General features: G+C 37.8%; 1 protein-coding gene across 2 annotated transcripts in view; it reads right to left on the reverse strand.

Annotated features, from left to right (window-relative positions):
- Positions 1 to 17,372, reverse strand: part of LRBA (LPS responsive beige-like anchor protein) — a 763,816-nt gene that overhangs the window by 572,139 nt on the left and 174,305 nt on the right. For both annotated transcript variants that reach the window (XM_024245927.3, XM_054553557.2), the window contains exons 26-29: positions 16,879 to 17,000; positions 16,300 to 16,407; positions 3,989 to 4,148; positions 258 to 699 (exon numbers count right to left, since the gene is read on the reverse strand). In XM_024245927.3, coding sequence (XP_024101695.2) covers positions 258 to 699; positions 3,989 to 4,148; positions 16,300 to 16,407; positions 16,879 to 17,000 — 832 coding nt within the window. The remainder of the gene's footprint in view (positions 1 to 257; positions 700 to 3,988; positions 4,149 to 16,299; positions 16,408 to 16,878; positions 17,001 to 17,372) is intronic.

A 17,372-nucleotide genomic window follows, 5' to 3' on the forward strand; every position in this document is an offset into this window, starting at 1 on the left:
AACATGTTCTTTTTTTCTAGCTTACCTTACTGTAAGAGTACAGTATATAATACATGTAACAATCAAAATATGTGTGAATCAACTGTTTATGTTATCAGAAAGTTTCTGATCAACATAAGCTATTGGTAGTTAAGTTCTGAGGGAGTGAAAAGTTACATGTGGATTTTCGGCTACACAGGGGGTCATCATCCCTAACCCCCATGTTGTTCAAGGGTCAGATGTAGAAACATACCAAAACGAAAAACTATTTTCAGTACCTGTCAAAAGATCTGAACTGCACAGGTTGTTCCACAGATAGATCACCAAGGGCTCCAAGGCAGGCCGGTGGCAGAAGGGCAGGATCCACTGTGACTCCATCTGCTGGTATGTTAACCAAGCTTCGGAGAATGTCTTTCACATTGACATTTTTTGAAACCGAAACTGACGGTGTAGCCTTAGTGTCCAACTCATTTCCTCTATCATTTTTGGTTTCCGGAGACTTATTGACTTCTAAAGAAAGAGTAGATAGCACCTCGCTGATTGCATCTGGGCCTGCACTGACACCAGGAGGTGCTGTGTGAGGAGTTACTTCCACGTGGCTTCCTAAACCAGTGGCTGTTTCTTCCCCAATGCCTGAGTCCCTCCTTCGAGCAGACGATGTGCTTTCAGATTCCTCCACTGATGCCGTAGTTAAAGTGCTGAATGCTGCTGGTGTGATTTCTATATCATACCCAGAAACAGAAGAAATAAACAAAAGTTTAGAACTAATTTTTAAAAGGTATATTCTGTCCTAATAGCTATCTACTGTTTTGAATTATGAAATACATCATGTTCTAAAAAAGCAAAAACTAATTACATATTCTACAGAATGTACTGAGTGAATGCACCTATTATCAAGATAGATGGTATAATAAAATAAATAATAAAATACTTGCAAAAATTATCTAAAGTAATGGGTAGCAACACAAGGTTGAAAGTCATTGGCCTGTAATAAAAAGTCTACAATCTTTTTTGGGGTGTGTGTGTGTGTGTGTGTGTGTCAGTCTGTTGCCCAGGCTGAAGTGCAGTGGTGTGACCTAGGCTCATTGCAACCTTGACCTCTACAATCTTTTTTGGGGTGTGTGTGTGTGTGTGTGTGTGTGTGTGTGTGTCAGTCTGTTGCCCAGGCTGAAGTGCAGTGGTGTGACCTAGGCTCATTGCAGCCTTGACCTCCTGGGCTCAGGCGATCCTCCCACCTAAGCCTCTCAAGTAGCTGAGACTACAGGTGTGTGCCACCACGTCTGGCTAATTTTTCTATTTTTTTGTAGAGATGAGGTTTCACCATGTTGCCCAGGCTGGTTTCAAACTCCTGAGCTCAAGCAATCTACCTGCCTTGGCCTCCCAAAGTGCTAGGATTACAGGCATGCACCACCACGCCTGGCCCAAGTCCACAATCTTTAGGATAAAATAAAAAGCTCTACCTCAAACATGGTTACTGCAGCTGGAAAACTTGTTACCCCTTCTACATGCATAAATAATTCAATGATCCTTAAAATCCAGTTCAACAAGGAACACCTCCTTTTCTCTCTGTTTAATTCTCACTCCCTTTAATCAGGGTTTCAACCCATTCTAGCAAAAATAGTCTTATCAAGGTCACCAAAAAATCTGCATCTTGCTAACTCCAATGGCCAGTTTTCAGTCCTAATAGGACTTCACATAACAGCAGCAGCTGATTATTCCCTCCAACTAGACAACGCTTCCTTTCCTCGGCTTGCAGGACACCATTCTCTTTTTGTTTTCCTTGTACTACCTCACTGATTGTTCCTTAACTTCCTTCACCTCTTTTTCTCCCTGATTTCTTAAGTTGGAGGGACACAAGTTTCAGTCCTTGTTCCTCTTATGTTCTCTGTCTGCATTTAGTCCCTTCGTGGTATCATTCATTCTCCAAGTTTTAAATACCACTATATCCCCCCACCAAAAAGCTCAAACTATTAAATATAACCGCTACCCTACAACTTCTCTTACATGTCTAAAAAACATCTCAAACTCAACATGCTGAACACTGAATTTCTTCTCTTTTTATCTTTTCCTGAAAATCTCTCTCACCTTTAATCTACTCCACTGTACCTTGTAATCATTTTTGACTACCTTTTTCATTCACAAAACGCACACCTAAGGTTTTAAAATTCTGTTTTTTCTACCACTAAAACATATCCAGAATCTGACTGCCTCTCACCATCTCTAGTTACCTACCTAATCCATCCCACCAAAATCTCTTGCCTGGATTACTTATTACTGCAATATCCTCCTAATTGTTGTGGAAGAGGGTTGTTTTAATAATCCTACTGCCCCATGTCTCCTGGTATGCATCCCTTGATAAGCCCTTGAATCTGGACTAGGCTTGACTGACAGTAACCAACAGGATCTGGCAAAAGCAGCAGTGGGCCAGTACTTGGCCCACATTTTAAGGTCTGGCAGCTCTTGCATTCCCAGAATCTCTGAACATCTCTGTAAGAAGTGTGGCTTATTTCTGATCTACCTTGCTGGAAAGAACATGTAGAGAGACGATATGGAGACAGAGATGCTCTCCAAACTAATGAAGGAAACAAGGAACTCAGTTGAGAACAAGTATCAAGGCTGCAGACACACAACCCCAGCCCAGGTGTTTTAGTCAGTCAGTCTCAGCTCTTGGAGCCATCCCACCTGACGCACTATATACATTATTAGAAAAGTCATCTTAGATTTTCCAGACCCAGCAAACATCATCTGAAACAGGGATAAACCATGCCCGCCGTGCCCTATCCAAATCTAACTCAAGAAATCATGAAGGAAAGATTAAAATGGTTAATGTCTTAGGACACTAAGTGCACGGTAAGGTGTTAAACAGCAGTACCCAGTCAAAAACAGTCATTATCCTTGCCCTCTACGCTATATCCTCTACACAGGATACAGAGTTACTTTTTTTTTTTTTTTTTGTGGAAATGGAGTCTCACTCTGTCAACCAGGCTGGAGTTGTTGTGGTGGGATCTCTGCTCACTGCAACCTCTGCCTCCCAAGTTCAAGCAATTCTCCTGCCTCAGCCTCCTAAGTAGCTGGGATTACAGGCACCCACCACCATGCCTGGCTAATTTTTTGTATTTTTAGTAGAGATAGGGTTTTACCATGTTGGCCAGGATGGTCTCCAACTCCTGACCTCAAGTGAGCCAGCTGCCTCGGCTTCCCAAAGTGCTGGGATTATTGGCGTGAACCACCACGCCCAGTCCAGCGGTACTTTTAAAAACATAAATTGTAACTCTTGTACTCAAAACCGTCCAATGAGTTCTCATTTCCCTCAGAGAAAAATCCATACCCAACTACTCCTGGTCATTCCTGATATTTTTACCATCTTTATTACTTTCTTTTTTTTTTTTTTTTTTTTTTGTGGCACTTTCACCACCTTCTAAAATACTATACAATTTACTTATAGCATGTACATATTTTCTATCTCCTCCCATTAGAATATAAGCTCCATAAGGACAGAGATTTTTTGTTTTGTTTTAGTCATGAATATATACCCAAGTATCCAGTAGATATTGAATGAATATCGAGTGAATAATAAATTGCCTCCTTTGGGTGGTAGCTACTTCTATAATTACAACACCTACTTAACTAACTATACTTTTATAACTGGCAGCTACTTTTAATACTCCAATTATTGCAGTTACTTGTTAACAAGTCTGTCTCTTGTAAGAGAATATGAGTTAGTGATTCTTCACAGCAAATGAAGTCAATAAAATTTTTCAACTCTATATTTGTATAACATTTTCTGACTTACCTTTAATTAGTTCATTTAAAGAACAAAAAATATCCCAATTGCAATTAATTACATTATATTTAAGCCACAACATTTAGTTAATAATAAAAATATATGTATGCTCTCCCTTAATTTGCACAGAAATGGATTTAAATTCCAGTATCAATATTTTAACCATCAAAAGTAAGTAACATTTATTTGAACTTTAGTACAAAAGAATAGAAAATGCAAACTTGCCAGAGAGTGATACATTTCCATTTTCACTGCCAGTTTCCGTACATGACTGACTATGCCTTTCATTTGGGGGTTCCAAAATGTCTCTGTACTTGGAGACCATAAGAACAGAGATAAAGTATACTACTGCCAAGGCTAAAAATTGAGCTTGTTTGCTATCCTCCTGGGAAAAAAAATTAAAGGAGTTGATTATGTAACCATAAAATAACATAATTACATTTTACACCACAATGTTTAAATACAAAACATGTTCACAAATCTTTCAATATACACAGAAAATACATTACCTACATAAATAATAAATTTATTAATAAACTTATTTGAGCAAACATTAGGCAAAGACTCTTGGAAAAATGTCTTTAAATGAGAAGCTTTATACTTGCAAAACATGGAAAGAGAGAAGCTAGCTCATTTTTTTAAATTATTCAATCTAAAGACATATGTCCTAATATATATTATAATGTTAATCAAACAAACAGTAATTATAACTATATGAAAACAGGTCACATGCAGTGGCTCATACCTGTAATCCCAGTACTTTGTGGGCCAAACCAGGCGGATCACTTGAGGTCAGGAGTTTGAGACCAGCCTGGCCAACATAGTGAAACCCCGTCTCTACTAAAAATACAAAAAGTAGCCAGGTATGGTGGCACATGCCTGTAATCCCAGCTGCTCAGGAGCCTGAGGTGGGAGAATGGCTTGAACCCAGGAGGCAGAGGTTGCAGTGAGCTGAGATCGCATCACTGCACTCCAGTCTGGGCGACAGAGTGAGTGAGACTGTATCTCAATAAATAAATAAATAAATAAATAAACAAACAACGATATGAGGATAACTGGTTATTTTTATCTATAATCATAAAAACTAAAATACATAAAATATCACAATAAAAGTGCCAAGAAATAAACATGCAGAAGAAAAAAACTGAAGCTATTAGATACTGAATAGGATGCCAAAGGAATTCCTTCTTTTCTTTTTTGAGATAGGGTCCCACTCCATTGCCCAGGCTGGAGTACAATGGCACAATCATAGCTCACTGTACCCTTCAACTCCCATGCTCAAGAGATCTTCCTGCCTCAGCCTCCCAAGTAGCTAGGACTTCAGGAATACACCACCACATTCAGCTAATTTTCGTTTTTTAATTTCTTGAAGAGACAGGGTCTTCTTATGTAGCTCAAGCTGGTCTCGAACTCTTGGCCTCAAGCAATCCTCCTGCCTTGGCCTCCCAAAGCACTGGGATTATAGGTGTGAGCTCCCACGCCTGACCACAAAGGAATTCTTGAGAGTATTTAAAATAGTACAAACAATTATATATCAAGATTTAAAAAAAAGGATCTGTGAGAAAGAAGACAAACTAGACTGACCTCTTGAAGGGCCTAGGCTCCATTCTAGCTCTACAGGTCACCTATATATCTGTATATCACTGACCTCTCTATCTAGTCAAATTCCCCATCTTCAAGGAGAACCTATACACATCACTATTCTACTAACTTTCCCAAATACGTTTGAAATTGTTAATTTAAAGAAAAAATTCAAATTTATCTATCAAACTCTGAAAACCAAAGGCTCAAGCAGAAGGTAAATTTAAAATAAGAACATGAAGAACACTGTTCCCTATCAGATAAATACAGTCATACCATGGAGATACCACAGGTTTAGTTCCGGACCACTGCAATAAAGTGGCTATCACAATAAAGTGAGTCACACAAATATTTTGGTTTCTGAGTGTATATGAAAGTTACGTTTACACTATACTGTAATCTATTAATTGTACAACAGCATTGTATCTAAAAAAAATGCACATAACTTCATTTAAAAATATTTTATTGCTTAAAAATGCTAACAATTATCTGACCTTTCAGTGAGTCACAATATTTTTGCTAGTGGAAGGTTGTGTCTCCACGTTCATGGATGTTGACTGATGGGTGAGGGTGGTAACTGTAGCAATCTCTTAAAATAAGACAAGAAACTTTGCCACATTAACTGAATCTTTCTTTCACAAAAGATTTTTCTGTAGCAAGCAATGCTGTTTGATAGCATTTTACTCACAGGATTGGAGTTATTCCTCTGAAACCCTACCAATGTTTTATCAAACACATTTAGGTAGTATTCTAAATCCTTTGTTATCATTTCAACAATGTTCACAGTATCTTCGTCGTGAGTGGATTTCATTGCAGGAAACCACTTTCTTTGATTATCCATAAGAAGCAACTCTTCATTCATTGGAGTATTATCATGACATTGTAGCAATTCAATCACATGTTTAGGCTCTGCTTCTCATTCTGATTCTCTTGCTATTTCCACCACATCAGCAGTGACTTCCTCCATGGAAATTATGAACTCCTAAAAGTCATCCATGAGAATTGGAATCAATTTCTTCCAAACTCCTATTAACATTGATATGTTGATTTCTTCCCATGAATCACATGGGTACTTCATGGTATCTACAATAGTGAATCAATTCCAGAAGATTTTCCATTTACTTTGCCCAGATCCATCAAAGGAATTACTATCTATAGCAGCTACAGCCTAATAAAATGTTATGTCTTAAATAATAAGACGAACTATTTCTTAAATAGTAAGTCAAAATGACTCTTAATCCATGAACTGCAGAATGAATATTTCACTAAAAAGCATGAAAATAACACGAATCTCCTTGCATATCTGATCAGAGCTGTTGGGTGACCAGGCTGATTATCAATGAGCAGTAATAATTTGAAAAGACTCTTTTCTTCTGAACAGCAGGTCTCAACAGTGGGCTTAAAACATTCAGTAAGCCATGCCGTAAACAGATGCACTATTATCTAGGCTTTGTCATTCCTTTTATAGAGCACAGGCAGAGTAGATTTATAATAATTCTTCAGGGTCCAAGGATTTTCAGAATGATAAATGTGCATTGGCTGTAACTTAAAGTCACCAGCTGTATTAGTCCCTAACAAGAGAATCAGCCTGTCCTTTGTAACACAGAAGCCAGACATTGACTTCCTGGTAACTAGGAACATTGTAGGATGGTATCTTCTTCCAATAAAAGGTGTTTTGGCTTTTGTTGCCATTGCTTTTGGTGTTTTAGACATGAAGTCCTTGCCCATGCCTGTGTCCTGAATGGTAATGCCTAGGTTTTCTTCTAGGGTTTTTGTGGTTTTACGTCTTACATTTAAGTTTTTGATCCATCTTGAATTAATTTTTGTATAAAGTGTAAGGAAGGGATCCAGTTTCAGCTTTCTACATGTGACTAGCCAGTTTTCCCAGCACCATTTATTAAATAGGGAATCCTTTCCCCATTGCTTGTTTTTGTCAGGTTTGTCAAAGATCAGATAGTTGTAGATGTGTGGTGTTATTTCTGAGGCCTCTGTTCTGTTCCATTGGTCTGTATCTCTGTTTTGGTACCAGTACCATGCTGTTTTGGTTACTGTAGCCTTGTAGTATAGTTTGAAGTCAGGTAGTGTGATGCCTCCAGCTTTGTTCTTTTGCCTTAGCATTGACTTGGAAATGCGGGCTCTTTTTTGGTTCCATATGAACTTTAAAGTAGTTTTATTCAATTCTGTGAAGAAAGTCATTGGTAGCCTGATGGGGATGGCAATGAATCTATAAATTACCTTGGGCAGTATGGCCATTTTCACGATATTGATTCTTCCTATCCATGAGCATGGAATGTTTTTCCATTTGTTTGTGTCCTCTTTTATTTCGCTGAGCAGTGATTTGTAGTTCTCCTTGAAGAGGTCCTTCACATCCCTTGTAAGTTGGATTCCTAGGTATTTTATTCTCTTTGAAGCAATTGTGAATGGGAGTTCACTCATGATTTGGCTGTTTGTCTGTTATTGGTGTATAGGAATGTTTGTGATTTTTGCACATTGATTTTGTATCCTGAGACTTTGCTGAAGTTGCTTATCAGCTTAAGGAGATTTTGGGCTGAGACAATGGGGTTTTCTAGACATACAGTCATGTCATCTGCAAACAGGGACAATTTGACTTCCTCTTTTCCTAACTGAATACTCTTTATTTTTTTCTCCTGCCTCATTGCCCTGGCCAGAACTTCCAACACTATGTTGAATAGGAGTGGTGAGAGAGGGCATCCCTGTCTTGTGCCAGTTTTCAAAGGGAATGCTTCCAATTTTTGCCCATTCAGTATGATATTGGCTGTGGGTTTGTCATAAATAGCTCTTATTATTTTGAGATACGTCCCATCAATACCTAATTTATTGAGACTTTTTAGCATGAAGCGCTGCTGAATTTTGTCAATGGCCTTTTCTGCATCTATTGAGATAATCATGTAGTTTTTGTCGTTGGTTCTGTTTATATGCTGGATTACGTTTATTGATTTTCATATGTTGAACCAGCCTTGCATCCCAGGGATGAAGCCCACTTGATCATGGTGGATAAGCTTTTTGATGTGCTGCTGGATTCAGTTTGCCAGTATTTTATTGAGGATTTTTGCATCAATGTTCATCAGAGATATTGGTCTAAAATTCTCTTTTTTGTTGTTGTGTCTCTGCCAGGCTTTGGTATCAGGATGATGCTGGCCTCATAAAATGAGTTAGGGAGGATTCCCTCTTTTTCTATTGATTGGAATAGCTTCAGAAGGAATGGTACCAGCTCCTCCTTGCACCTCTGGTAGAATTCGGCTGTGAATCCGTCTGGTCCTGCACTTTTTTTGGTTGGTAGGCTATTAATTATTGCCTCAATTTCACAGCCTGCTATTGGTCTATTCAAGGACTCAACTTCTTCCTGGTTTAGTCTTGGGAGGGTGTCCAGGAATTTATCCATTTCTTCTAGATTTTCTAGTTTATTTGAGTAGAGGTGTTTATAGTATTCTCTGACGGTAATTTGTATTTCTGTGGGATCGGTGGTGATATCCCCTTTATCATTTTATATTGCGTCATTCGATTCTTCTCTCTTTTCATCTTTATTAGTCTTGCTAGCGGTCTATCAATTTTGTTGATCTTTTCAAAAAGTCAGCTCCTGGATTCATTGATTTTTTGAAGGGTTTTTTATGTCTCTATTTCCTTCAGTTCTGCTCTGATCTTAGTTATTTCTTGCATTCTGCTACCTTTTGAATGTCTTTGCTCCTGCTTCTCTAGTTCTTTTAATTGTGATGTTAGGGTGTCAATTTTAGATCTTTCCTGCTTTCTCTTGTGGGCATTTAGTGCTATAAATTTCCCTCTACATACTGCTTTAAATGTGTCCCAGAGATTCTGATATGTTGTGTCTTTGTTCTCATTGGTTTCAAAGAACATCTTTATTTCTGCCTTCATTTCGTTATGTACCCAGTAGTCATTCAGGAGCAGGTTGTTCAGTTTCCATGTAGTTGAGCGGTTTTGAGTGAGTTTCTTAATCCTGAGTTCTAGTTTGATTGCACTGTGGTTGGAGAGACAGTTGGTTATAATTTCTGTTCTTTTACATTTGCTGATGAGTGCTTTACTTCCAACTATGTGGTCAATTTTGGAATAAGTGCAACGTGGTGCTGAGAAGAGTGATTATTCTCTTGATTTGGGGTGGAGAGTTCTGAAGATGTCTATGAGGTCCCCTTCATGTAGAGCTGAGTTCAATTCCTGGATATCCTTGTTAACTTTCTGTCTCGTTGTTCTGTCTAATGTTGACAGTGGGGTGTTAAAGTCTCCCATTATTATTGTGTGGGAGTCTAAGTCTCTTTGTAGGTCTCTAAGGACTTGCTTTATGAATCTGGGTGCTCCTGTATTGGGTGCATATATATTTAGGATAGTAAGCTCTTCTTGTTGAATTGATCCCTTTACCATTATGTAATGGCCTTCTTTGTCTCTTGTGATCTTTGTTGGTTTAAAGTCTGTTTTATCAGAGACTAGGATTGCAACCCCTGCCTTTTTTTGGTTTCCATTTGCTTGGTAGATCTTCCTCCATCCCTTTATTTTGAGCCTATGTGTGTCTCTGCATGTGAGATGGGTCTCCTGAATACAGCACACTGATGGGTCTTGACTCTTTATCCAATTTGCCAGTCTGTGTCTTTTAATTGGAGCATTTAGCCCATTTACATTTAAGGATAATATTGTTATGTGTGAATTTGATCCTGTCATTATGATGTTAGCTGGTTATTTTGCTCATTAGTTGATGCAGTTTCTTCCTATCATTGATGGTCTTTACAATTTGGCATGTTTTTGCAGTGGCTGGTACCAGTTGTTCCTTTCAATGTTTAGTGCTTCCTTCAGGAGCTCTTGTAGGGCAGGCCTGATGGTGACAAAATCGCTCAGCATTTGCTTCTCTGTAAAGGATTTTATTTCTCCTTCACTTATAAAGCTTAGTTTCGCCGGATATGAAATTCTGGGTTGAAAATTCTTTTCTTTAAGAATGTTGAATATTGGCCCCCACTCTCTTCTGGCTTGTAGAGTTTCTGCCAAGAGATCCGCTCTTAGTCTGATGAGCTTCCCTTTGTGGGTAACCCGACCTTTCTCTCTGGCTGCCCTTAACATTTTTTCCTTCATTTCAACTTTGGTGAATTTCACAATTATGTGTCTTGGAGTTGCTCTTCTCGAGGAGTATCCTTGTGGTGTTCTCTGTATTTCCTGAATTTGAATGTTGGCCTGCCTTGCTAGGTTGGGGAAGTTCTCCTGGATAATATCCTGCAGAGTGTTTTCCAACTTGGTTCCACTCTCCCCATCACTTTCAGGTACACCAATCAGACGTATATTTGGTCTTTTCACATAGTCCCATATTTCTTGGAGGCTTTGTTCATTTCTTTTTATTCTTTTTTCTCTAAACTTCTCTTCTCACTTCATTTCATTCATTTGATCTTCAATCACTGATACCCTTTCTTCCAGTTGATCGAATTGGCTACTGAAGCTTGTGCATTCATCACGTAGTACTCGTGCCATGGTTTTCAGCTCCATCAGGTCATTTAAGGTCTTCTCTACACTGGTTATTCTAGTTAGCCATTCATCTAATCTTTTTTCAAGGTTTTTATAGCTTCTTTGGGATGGGTTCGAACTACCTCCTTTAGCTCAGAGAGATTTGATCATCTGAAGTTTTCTTCTCTCAACTCATCAAAGTCATTCTCTGTCCAGCTTTGTTCCATTGCTGGCAAGGAGCTGCGTTCCTTTGCAGGGGGAGAGGTGCTCTGATTTTTAGAATTTTCAAATGCTATCTAATTAAACTAAAGAGCTTCTGCACAGCAAAAGAAACTACCATCAGAGTGAACAGGCAACGTACAGAATGGGAGAAAATTTTTGCTATCTACTCATCTGACAAAGGGCTAATATCCAGAATCTACAAAGAACTCCAACAAATTTACAAGAAAAAAACAACCCCATCAACAAGTGGGCGAAGGAGATGAACAGACAATTCTCAAAAGAAGACATTTATGCGGCCAGCAGACACATGAAAAAATGCTCATCATCACTGGCCATCAGAGAAATGCAAATCAAGACCACAATGAGATACCATCTCACACCAGTTAGAATGGCGATCATTAAAAAGTCAGGAAACAACAGGTGCTGGAGAGGATGTAGAGAAACAGGAACACTTTCACAGTGTTGGTGGGACTGTAATCTAGTTCAACTATTGTGAAGACAGTGTGGCAATTCCTCAGGGATCTAGAACGAGAAATACCATTTGACCCAGCCATCCCATTACTGGGTATATACCCAAAGGATTATAAATCATGCTGCTAGAAAGACACGTGCACACGTATGTTCATTGCAGCACTATTCACAACAGCAAAGACTTGGAACCAATCCAAATGTCCATCAATGATAGACTGGATTAAGAAAATGTGTCACATATACACCATGGAATACTATGCAGCCATAAAAAAGGATGAGTCCATGTTCTTTGTAGGGACATGGATGAAGCTGGAAACTATCATTCTCAGCAAACTATCACAAAGACAAAAAACCAAACACTGCATCTTCTCACTCATAGGTGGGAATTGAACAATGAGAACACTTGGACACAGAAAGGGGAACATCACACACCAGGGCCTGTCGTGGGGTGGGGGTAGGGGAGAGGGTTAGCATTAGGAGATATATCTAATTTAAATGACGAGTTAATGGGTGCAGCACACCAACATGGCACATGTATACATATGTAACAAATCTGCACATTGTGCACATGTACCCTACAACTTTATTTAAAAAAAAAAAAGGTGTTCTGTCCACATTGAAAATCTGTTGCTTAGTGTAGCCACCTTCATCAATTTCTTAGCTAGCTCTTCTGAACTTATTGCTTCACCTTGTACTTTTCTGTTATGGAGACAGCTTCTTTTCTTAAACTTTATGAACCAACCTCTGCTAGCTTCAGTTTTCTTCTGCAGCTTCCTCACTTCTCTCAGCCTTTACAGAATTGAAGAGCATTAGAGCCTTATCTGAAATAGGCTTTGGCCTAAGTAAATAGTGTGGCTGGTTGGATCTTTTATACAGACCACTAAAACTTTCTTCAGCTCAACAGTATAAAGCTGTTTTACTCCTTATCAGTCATTTGCTCACTGGAGTAATCATTTACTTTTAATTTCCTTTAAGAACTTTGCATTTGCCTTCACAATTTGGCTAAATGTTTGGCACAAGAAGCCCAGCTTTTGAACTGTATCAGCTTTTGATATATCATCTTCACTAAGCTTAATCATTTCTAGCTTTTTATTTAAAGTGAGACATATAACTTTTCCTTTCTCTTGAACCCTTAGAGGCCATTGTAGGGCTATAATTGGCCTTATTTCAATATTGTTGTGTTTCAGGGAATGGAGAGACAGGGGAATGGCCTCTCCCAAGGAGATGGAGAGAGACAGGAATGGCCAGTTGGTAGCACAGTCAGACATTTATTAAGTTCACTGTCTTAAATGGGTGTGGTTTGTGGTGCCCCAAGACAATTACAATAGTAATACCAAAGATCACGGATGACAGATCACCATAACAGACAAATAATAATAATGAAAAGGTTTGAAATATTGTAAGAATTACCAATATATGACATAAAGACATAAAGTACATGCTGTTGGATAATTGGCACAGATAGACTAGCTCAACACAGGATTGCCAAAAACCATCAATTTGTAAAAAATCCAGTAATCAGCAACATGCAATGGCAAAGCAAAATAAAATGAGGCATGTCTGTAAATAGAAACTAATGGTAAAAATGAGACTAATTGTTAACACTTAATGTCAAAAATTTTGGATATAATCAATTTCAGAAAAATAGACGATAGGCTCAATTTGAACATATCCACTGATGCAGTTCTTTGACATATTTGTGATCTGTGATCTGACAAAATCTATGATATTTTGCAGGTTCATGTGTAATGACTTCTTAGTGTGTTGGAAAAAACAAAGGTACATTCGTCTTTTTTATAAACCACCCCTTTTCTCTAGACATACCCACGTTCTTCTGCCACACAATTCTGCCATCTGTTATAATAACTGCTGCTAATGATATTAATATTCATAATGCAAGCAAATAATTTACTTGTCCTTAACTTCTTAGTCTGTTATAAATTAGTTATGCCAATCTAAATCCTTATTTAGCCCATTAATATGTTCAATGTTTACTAACTACCACATGAAGTTTACAGTATATGCCTGATTTTTGGCCTCAAATAAAAAACATCCCATAAATCTTTTACGTTTAAATCCTAACTCCTGAAATAGATTTGCTTTCCATTGTAGCTGTCATTTATTGAATACTTACCATAGGCCAGGCACTGTGCTATGTATTTCATACATATTTTTATTAGCAAACTTGAACAAGATAAGGCTTAGAGAAGCAACTTACTTAAGGACGTATAGTATGTAAAAAAGCAAATCTGAACTCAGATTAGGGTGATTAAAAACCTTAGCTCTTAACCTCAAGGTAGAAATTTCTTTAAGTCCTCAATCTTAGGTCATTTCCTTTTTTTTTCTTTTTTTTTTTAATTTTTTTATTTTATTTTTTGAGACGGAGTCCCGCTCTGTCACCCAGGCTGGAGTGCAGTGGTGTGATCTTGGCTCACTGCAAGCTCCGCCTCCCGAGTTCACGCCATTCTCCCCCCTCAGCCTCCCGAGTAGCTGGGACTACAGGCACCCACAACCACGCCCAGCTAATTTTGTTTTTGTATTTTTAGTAGAGATGGGGTTTCACCATGTTAGCCAGGATGGTCTCGATCTCCCGGCCTTGTGATCCACCCGCCTCAGCCTCCCAAAGTGCTGGGATTACAGGCGTGAGCCACTGCACCTGCCCGGTGATTTCCTTTTTCATCATAGGTTCCTTTTGTTCCCTAAAGAGGCTAAACTCTAGCATGTAAAATACAGTGTTTTCTTTTCTCTAAAACTCCTATAAGGTGATTATATAACTTTTATAATTACAAAATACTTAAAATTATTTATGACTTTCAGTAATCATATAGTAAAAGAGATATTCTAATTCTGTTTGTAGAATATTGTAATATAATAACTGGTTAGAAGGTTCTACAAGAGCCAGATCATCCAGAGGCACTGTGAAGAGTTCGGATTCCATTTAACCACTAAAAGATGCTATTAGAGAATTCTGAAAGAAAAAGAGTAACATCATCTATTCTAGTTTATTTGTTTGTTTATGAGACAGGGTCTTGCTGTGTCACACAGGCTGGAGTGTAGTGACACAATCATAGCTCACGGTAACCTTGACCTCCTAGGCTCAAGCGATCCTCCCCACCTCAGCCTCCCAAGTAGCTAGGACTAGAGGCGTGTGCTACCACATGTGGCTAATTCTATTCTAGATTTTTAAAGATTATTCTAGGAAATACAAAATTATGGACAATAGACTCAGAACCTGCCCAATGGAAAAAAAGTGAACAGAGGAGAAAACAGCAACATTTGGTCCTCAAATTGACCACATTCAAAGGATTCCAGGGAGAAAAAAAAGTTGATGGCTTCTTAATTAAAGGAAAAATAACAGCTACTAGAGAACTGAGATCTAAGAAGGCAGTATAGCCTTTTAGTTAAGATCAAAATTTCAAGAATCAAATTCCCTAAGTCCTAAACTCACTTTCACCTCTTACTAATTGTATAATCTTAAGCACATTACTTAAATATTGCTAACTCCCTCATAGAATTATTGTGAGAATTAAACATACATATACAGCAGCAGTCCCCAACCTTTTTGGCACAAGGGACTGGTTTCATAGAAGACAATTTTTCAATGGACCTGTAGGGGGTAAGAGGCAGGTGGGGGTAGGGGGTATGGTTTCAGGATGATTCAAGTGCATTACATTTGTAATTAGATTTTCATAAGGAGCACACAACCAAGATCCATCGCATGCACAGTTCACAACAGGGTTCGTGCTCCTATGAGAATCTAATGCTCCTGCCGATCTGACCAGGAGGCAGAGCTTGGCTTCACTCCTCACCCTTTGCTCACCTCACCTCCTGCTGTGCAGCCTAAGTGCAGTCAGTGGTCTGGGGGTTGGGGACCCCTGATAAGAGCATCCAACATTATGTTCAATACACAGTAAGTATTCAATACTATTAAGTAGTGATAATACTCCAAATTCTACATGTGTATAAAAACCTAGTCAAGAACTAAAGAGAACCAAACTACTGAAAAAAAGGGAGGGGAAAAAGAAAAATTGAGGTTAGAATGTTTATAAGAAATATACATGTAAAACATATAGTAAGTGTTCAACAAATATTTACTAATGATAATATTCCAAATGCTGATGAGTGCAATTACAAATTATTTTTACTTTCATCTTCACACTTTCTATATGACTTTAAATTGTCTACATAAGAATTAGCAATGTTTTCTATCAAAATCAGCTGAAACAAAACTGTTTTTCATCTTTAAAAAATTAGAAACACCAAACTGAGAGCAACATTTCATCATGTACCTTTTTATCACAGTAGTGTACCTTTGAGGAAAAAATATCCAATATTCAGTAAAATAATATGCCATTCAGAAGTTGAACATTTTATTACATTCAGAGCATCAATTTTAGAATTAAGACTGCTGGGTTTGAATCCCGATTTTATCATTGTTTATCAACATTAGCTTGGATATGTTACTCAAGCTTTATGTGCCTCAGATTATTCATCTATAAAATGGAAATTACAGTAGTACAGCTCAATAAGTTGTTGGACTTAATACATGTATAGCACTTAGACTGCTTACTATGTAATAATGCATTATTCCTTTTAATATCATTACACTGATCTACTAGTTCCCTTTATATAAACTCTTTTCTAATATTCTATGTTTCTAAAATCATTGTCAAAAGAAGTCATTTCTAGACCTTTCTAACTCTGCTCCACTATTTGATATCACAAAGAATTTTTAATCTCAATACATTAGGCCTAAGAGGAAATATGCATCAGTTAAGAGAGTATGTGAAAGAAATATTGTAACTTACTATGTCTCTGAAAACAACTGCCCTAAGCCGATTAATATCCATGTCCTGTAGAAGCCTGTCAAGATCTCTTACTGGAGATATACCACCAGTCACAATGTCCACTGGGCTCTATTTAAGATTAAAAAAAAAAATTATATATATATATATATACACACACACACACACACACACACACACACACATTACACAGATATTCTTTAAAAATAAACACAGTATTCCAAGAACCAGAAAAGCAAAGCTATAGCATTTGTTTCCCACTTTTTTTGTGTGTATGCTTCTTTCTTCTTTGAGGGGTTGGGGAGAGAGGTGGAGAAAGATGGCATGCAGGAAAAAATGACATATTTGAAGGAAAAGGCATCACAGAAACAATCAAAGTAAACATTGGGAAAAGCAGACAAGTTTAAGTATAAACAAATATTTATTGTATATTTAAACACAAATATTTGAATGCTATATCCAGGCCTAAAGTAACTATTTTAATCTCTGCCAGATTTATTTAACTTTATGTTGAAATGAACAAATAAAAATCTTAATTGTAAAATAGGAGTATGCTCTTTGAAAATTAACCTGTATACTTACCTTCGCTGCAGATTTCCCTAAAGGAATAAGGCTATGCATTGGTTTCAAGGCTTTATCTCCCCTAGTTTTCAGTTGTGAATGCTGCTGACACTCCAAGCAATTCCTTACTGCCACTGCACAAACTGTAATTTATTTTAAGGAAAAGATAGGGAAAGAAAAGTTAATATTTAAGATTATGGAAGTGAAAAACATCAACTACACAATATGATTTACATAAGATTTTATTCAAAACAGACGATTCAGCTTATTCCTAAAATGTCCCTAGACTTTATTGCCTAGTGTTGGTTGTCTGATAATGTTAGCTTCCATGCTGTGGCCCAGTTAAGATTTAGGGAGGCAGTATGGCCTAGTGGTCTAAACCTTTAGGGTTTGCTGAAAGGAAATCAGTTCAGGAATCTTAACAATAGGCTACTGTTTCTTAGATCTCAACTAAGCTAACTGGGACAATCTTTAGTTAAGAAAAGGATAGGGAAGAAAAGAATTGAAAGAAATGG

This window comes from Pongo abelii, chromosome 3, assembly GCF_028885655.2.
Source record: "Pongo abelii isolate AG06213 chromosome 3, NHGRI_mPonAbe1-v2.0_pri, whole genome shotgun sequence".
Classification (NCBI taxonomy): domain Eukaryota; kingdom Metazoa; phylum Chordata; class Mammalia; order Primates; family Hominidae; genus Pongo; species Pongo abelii.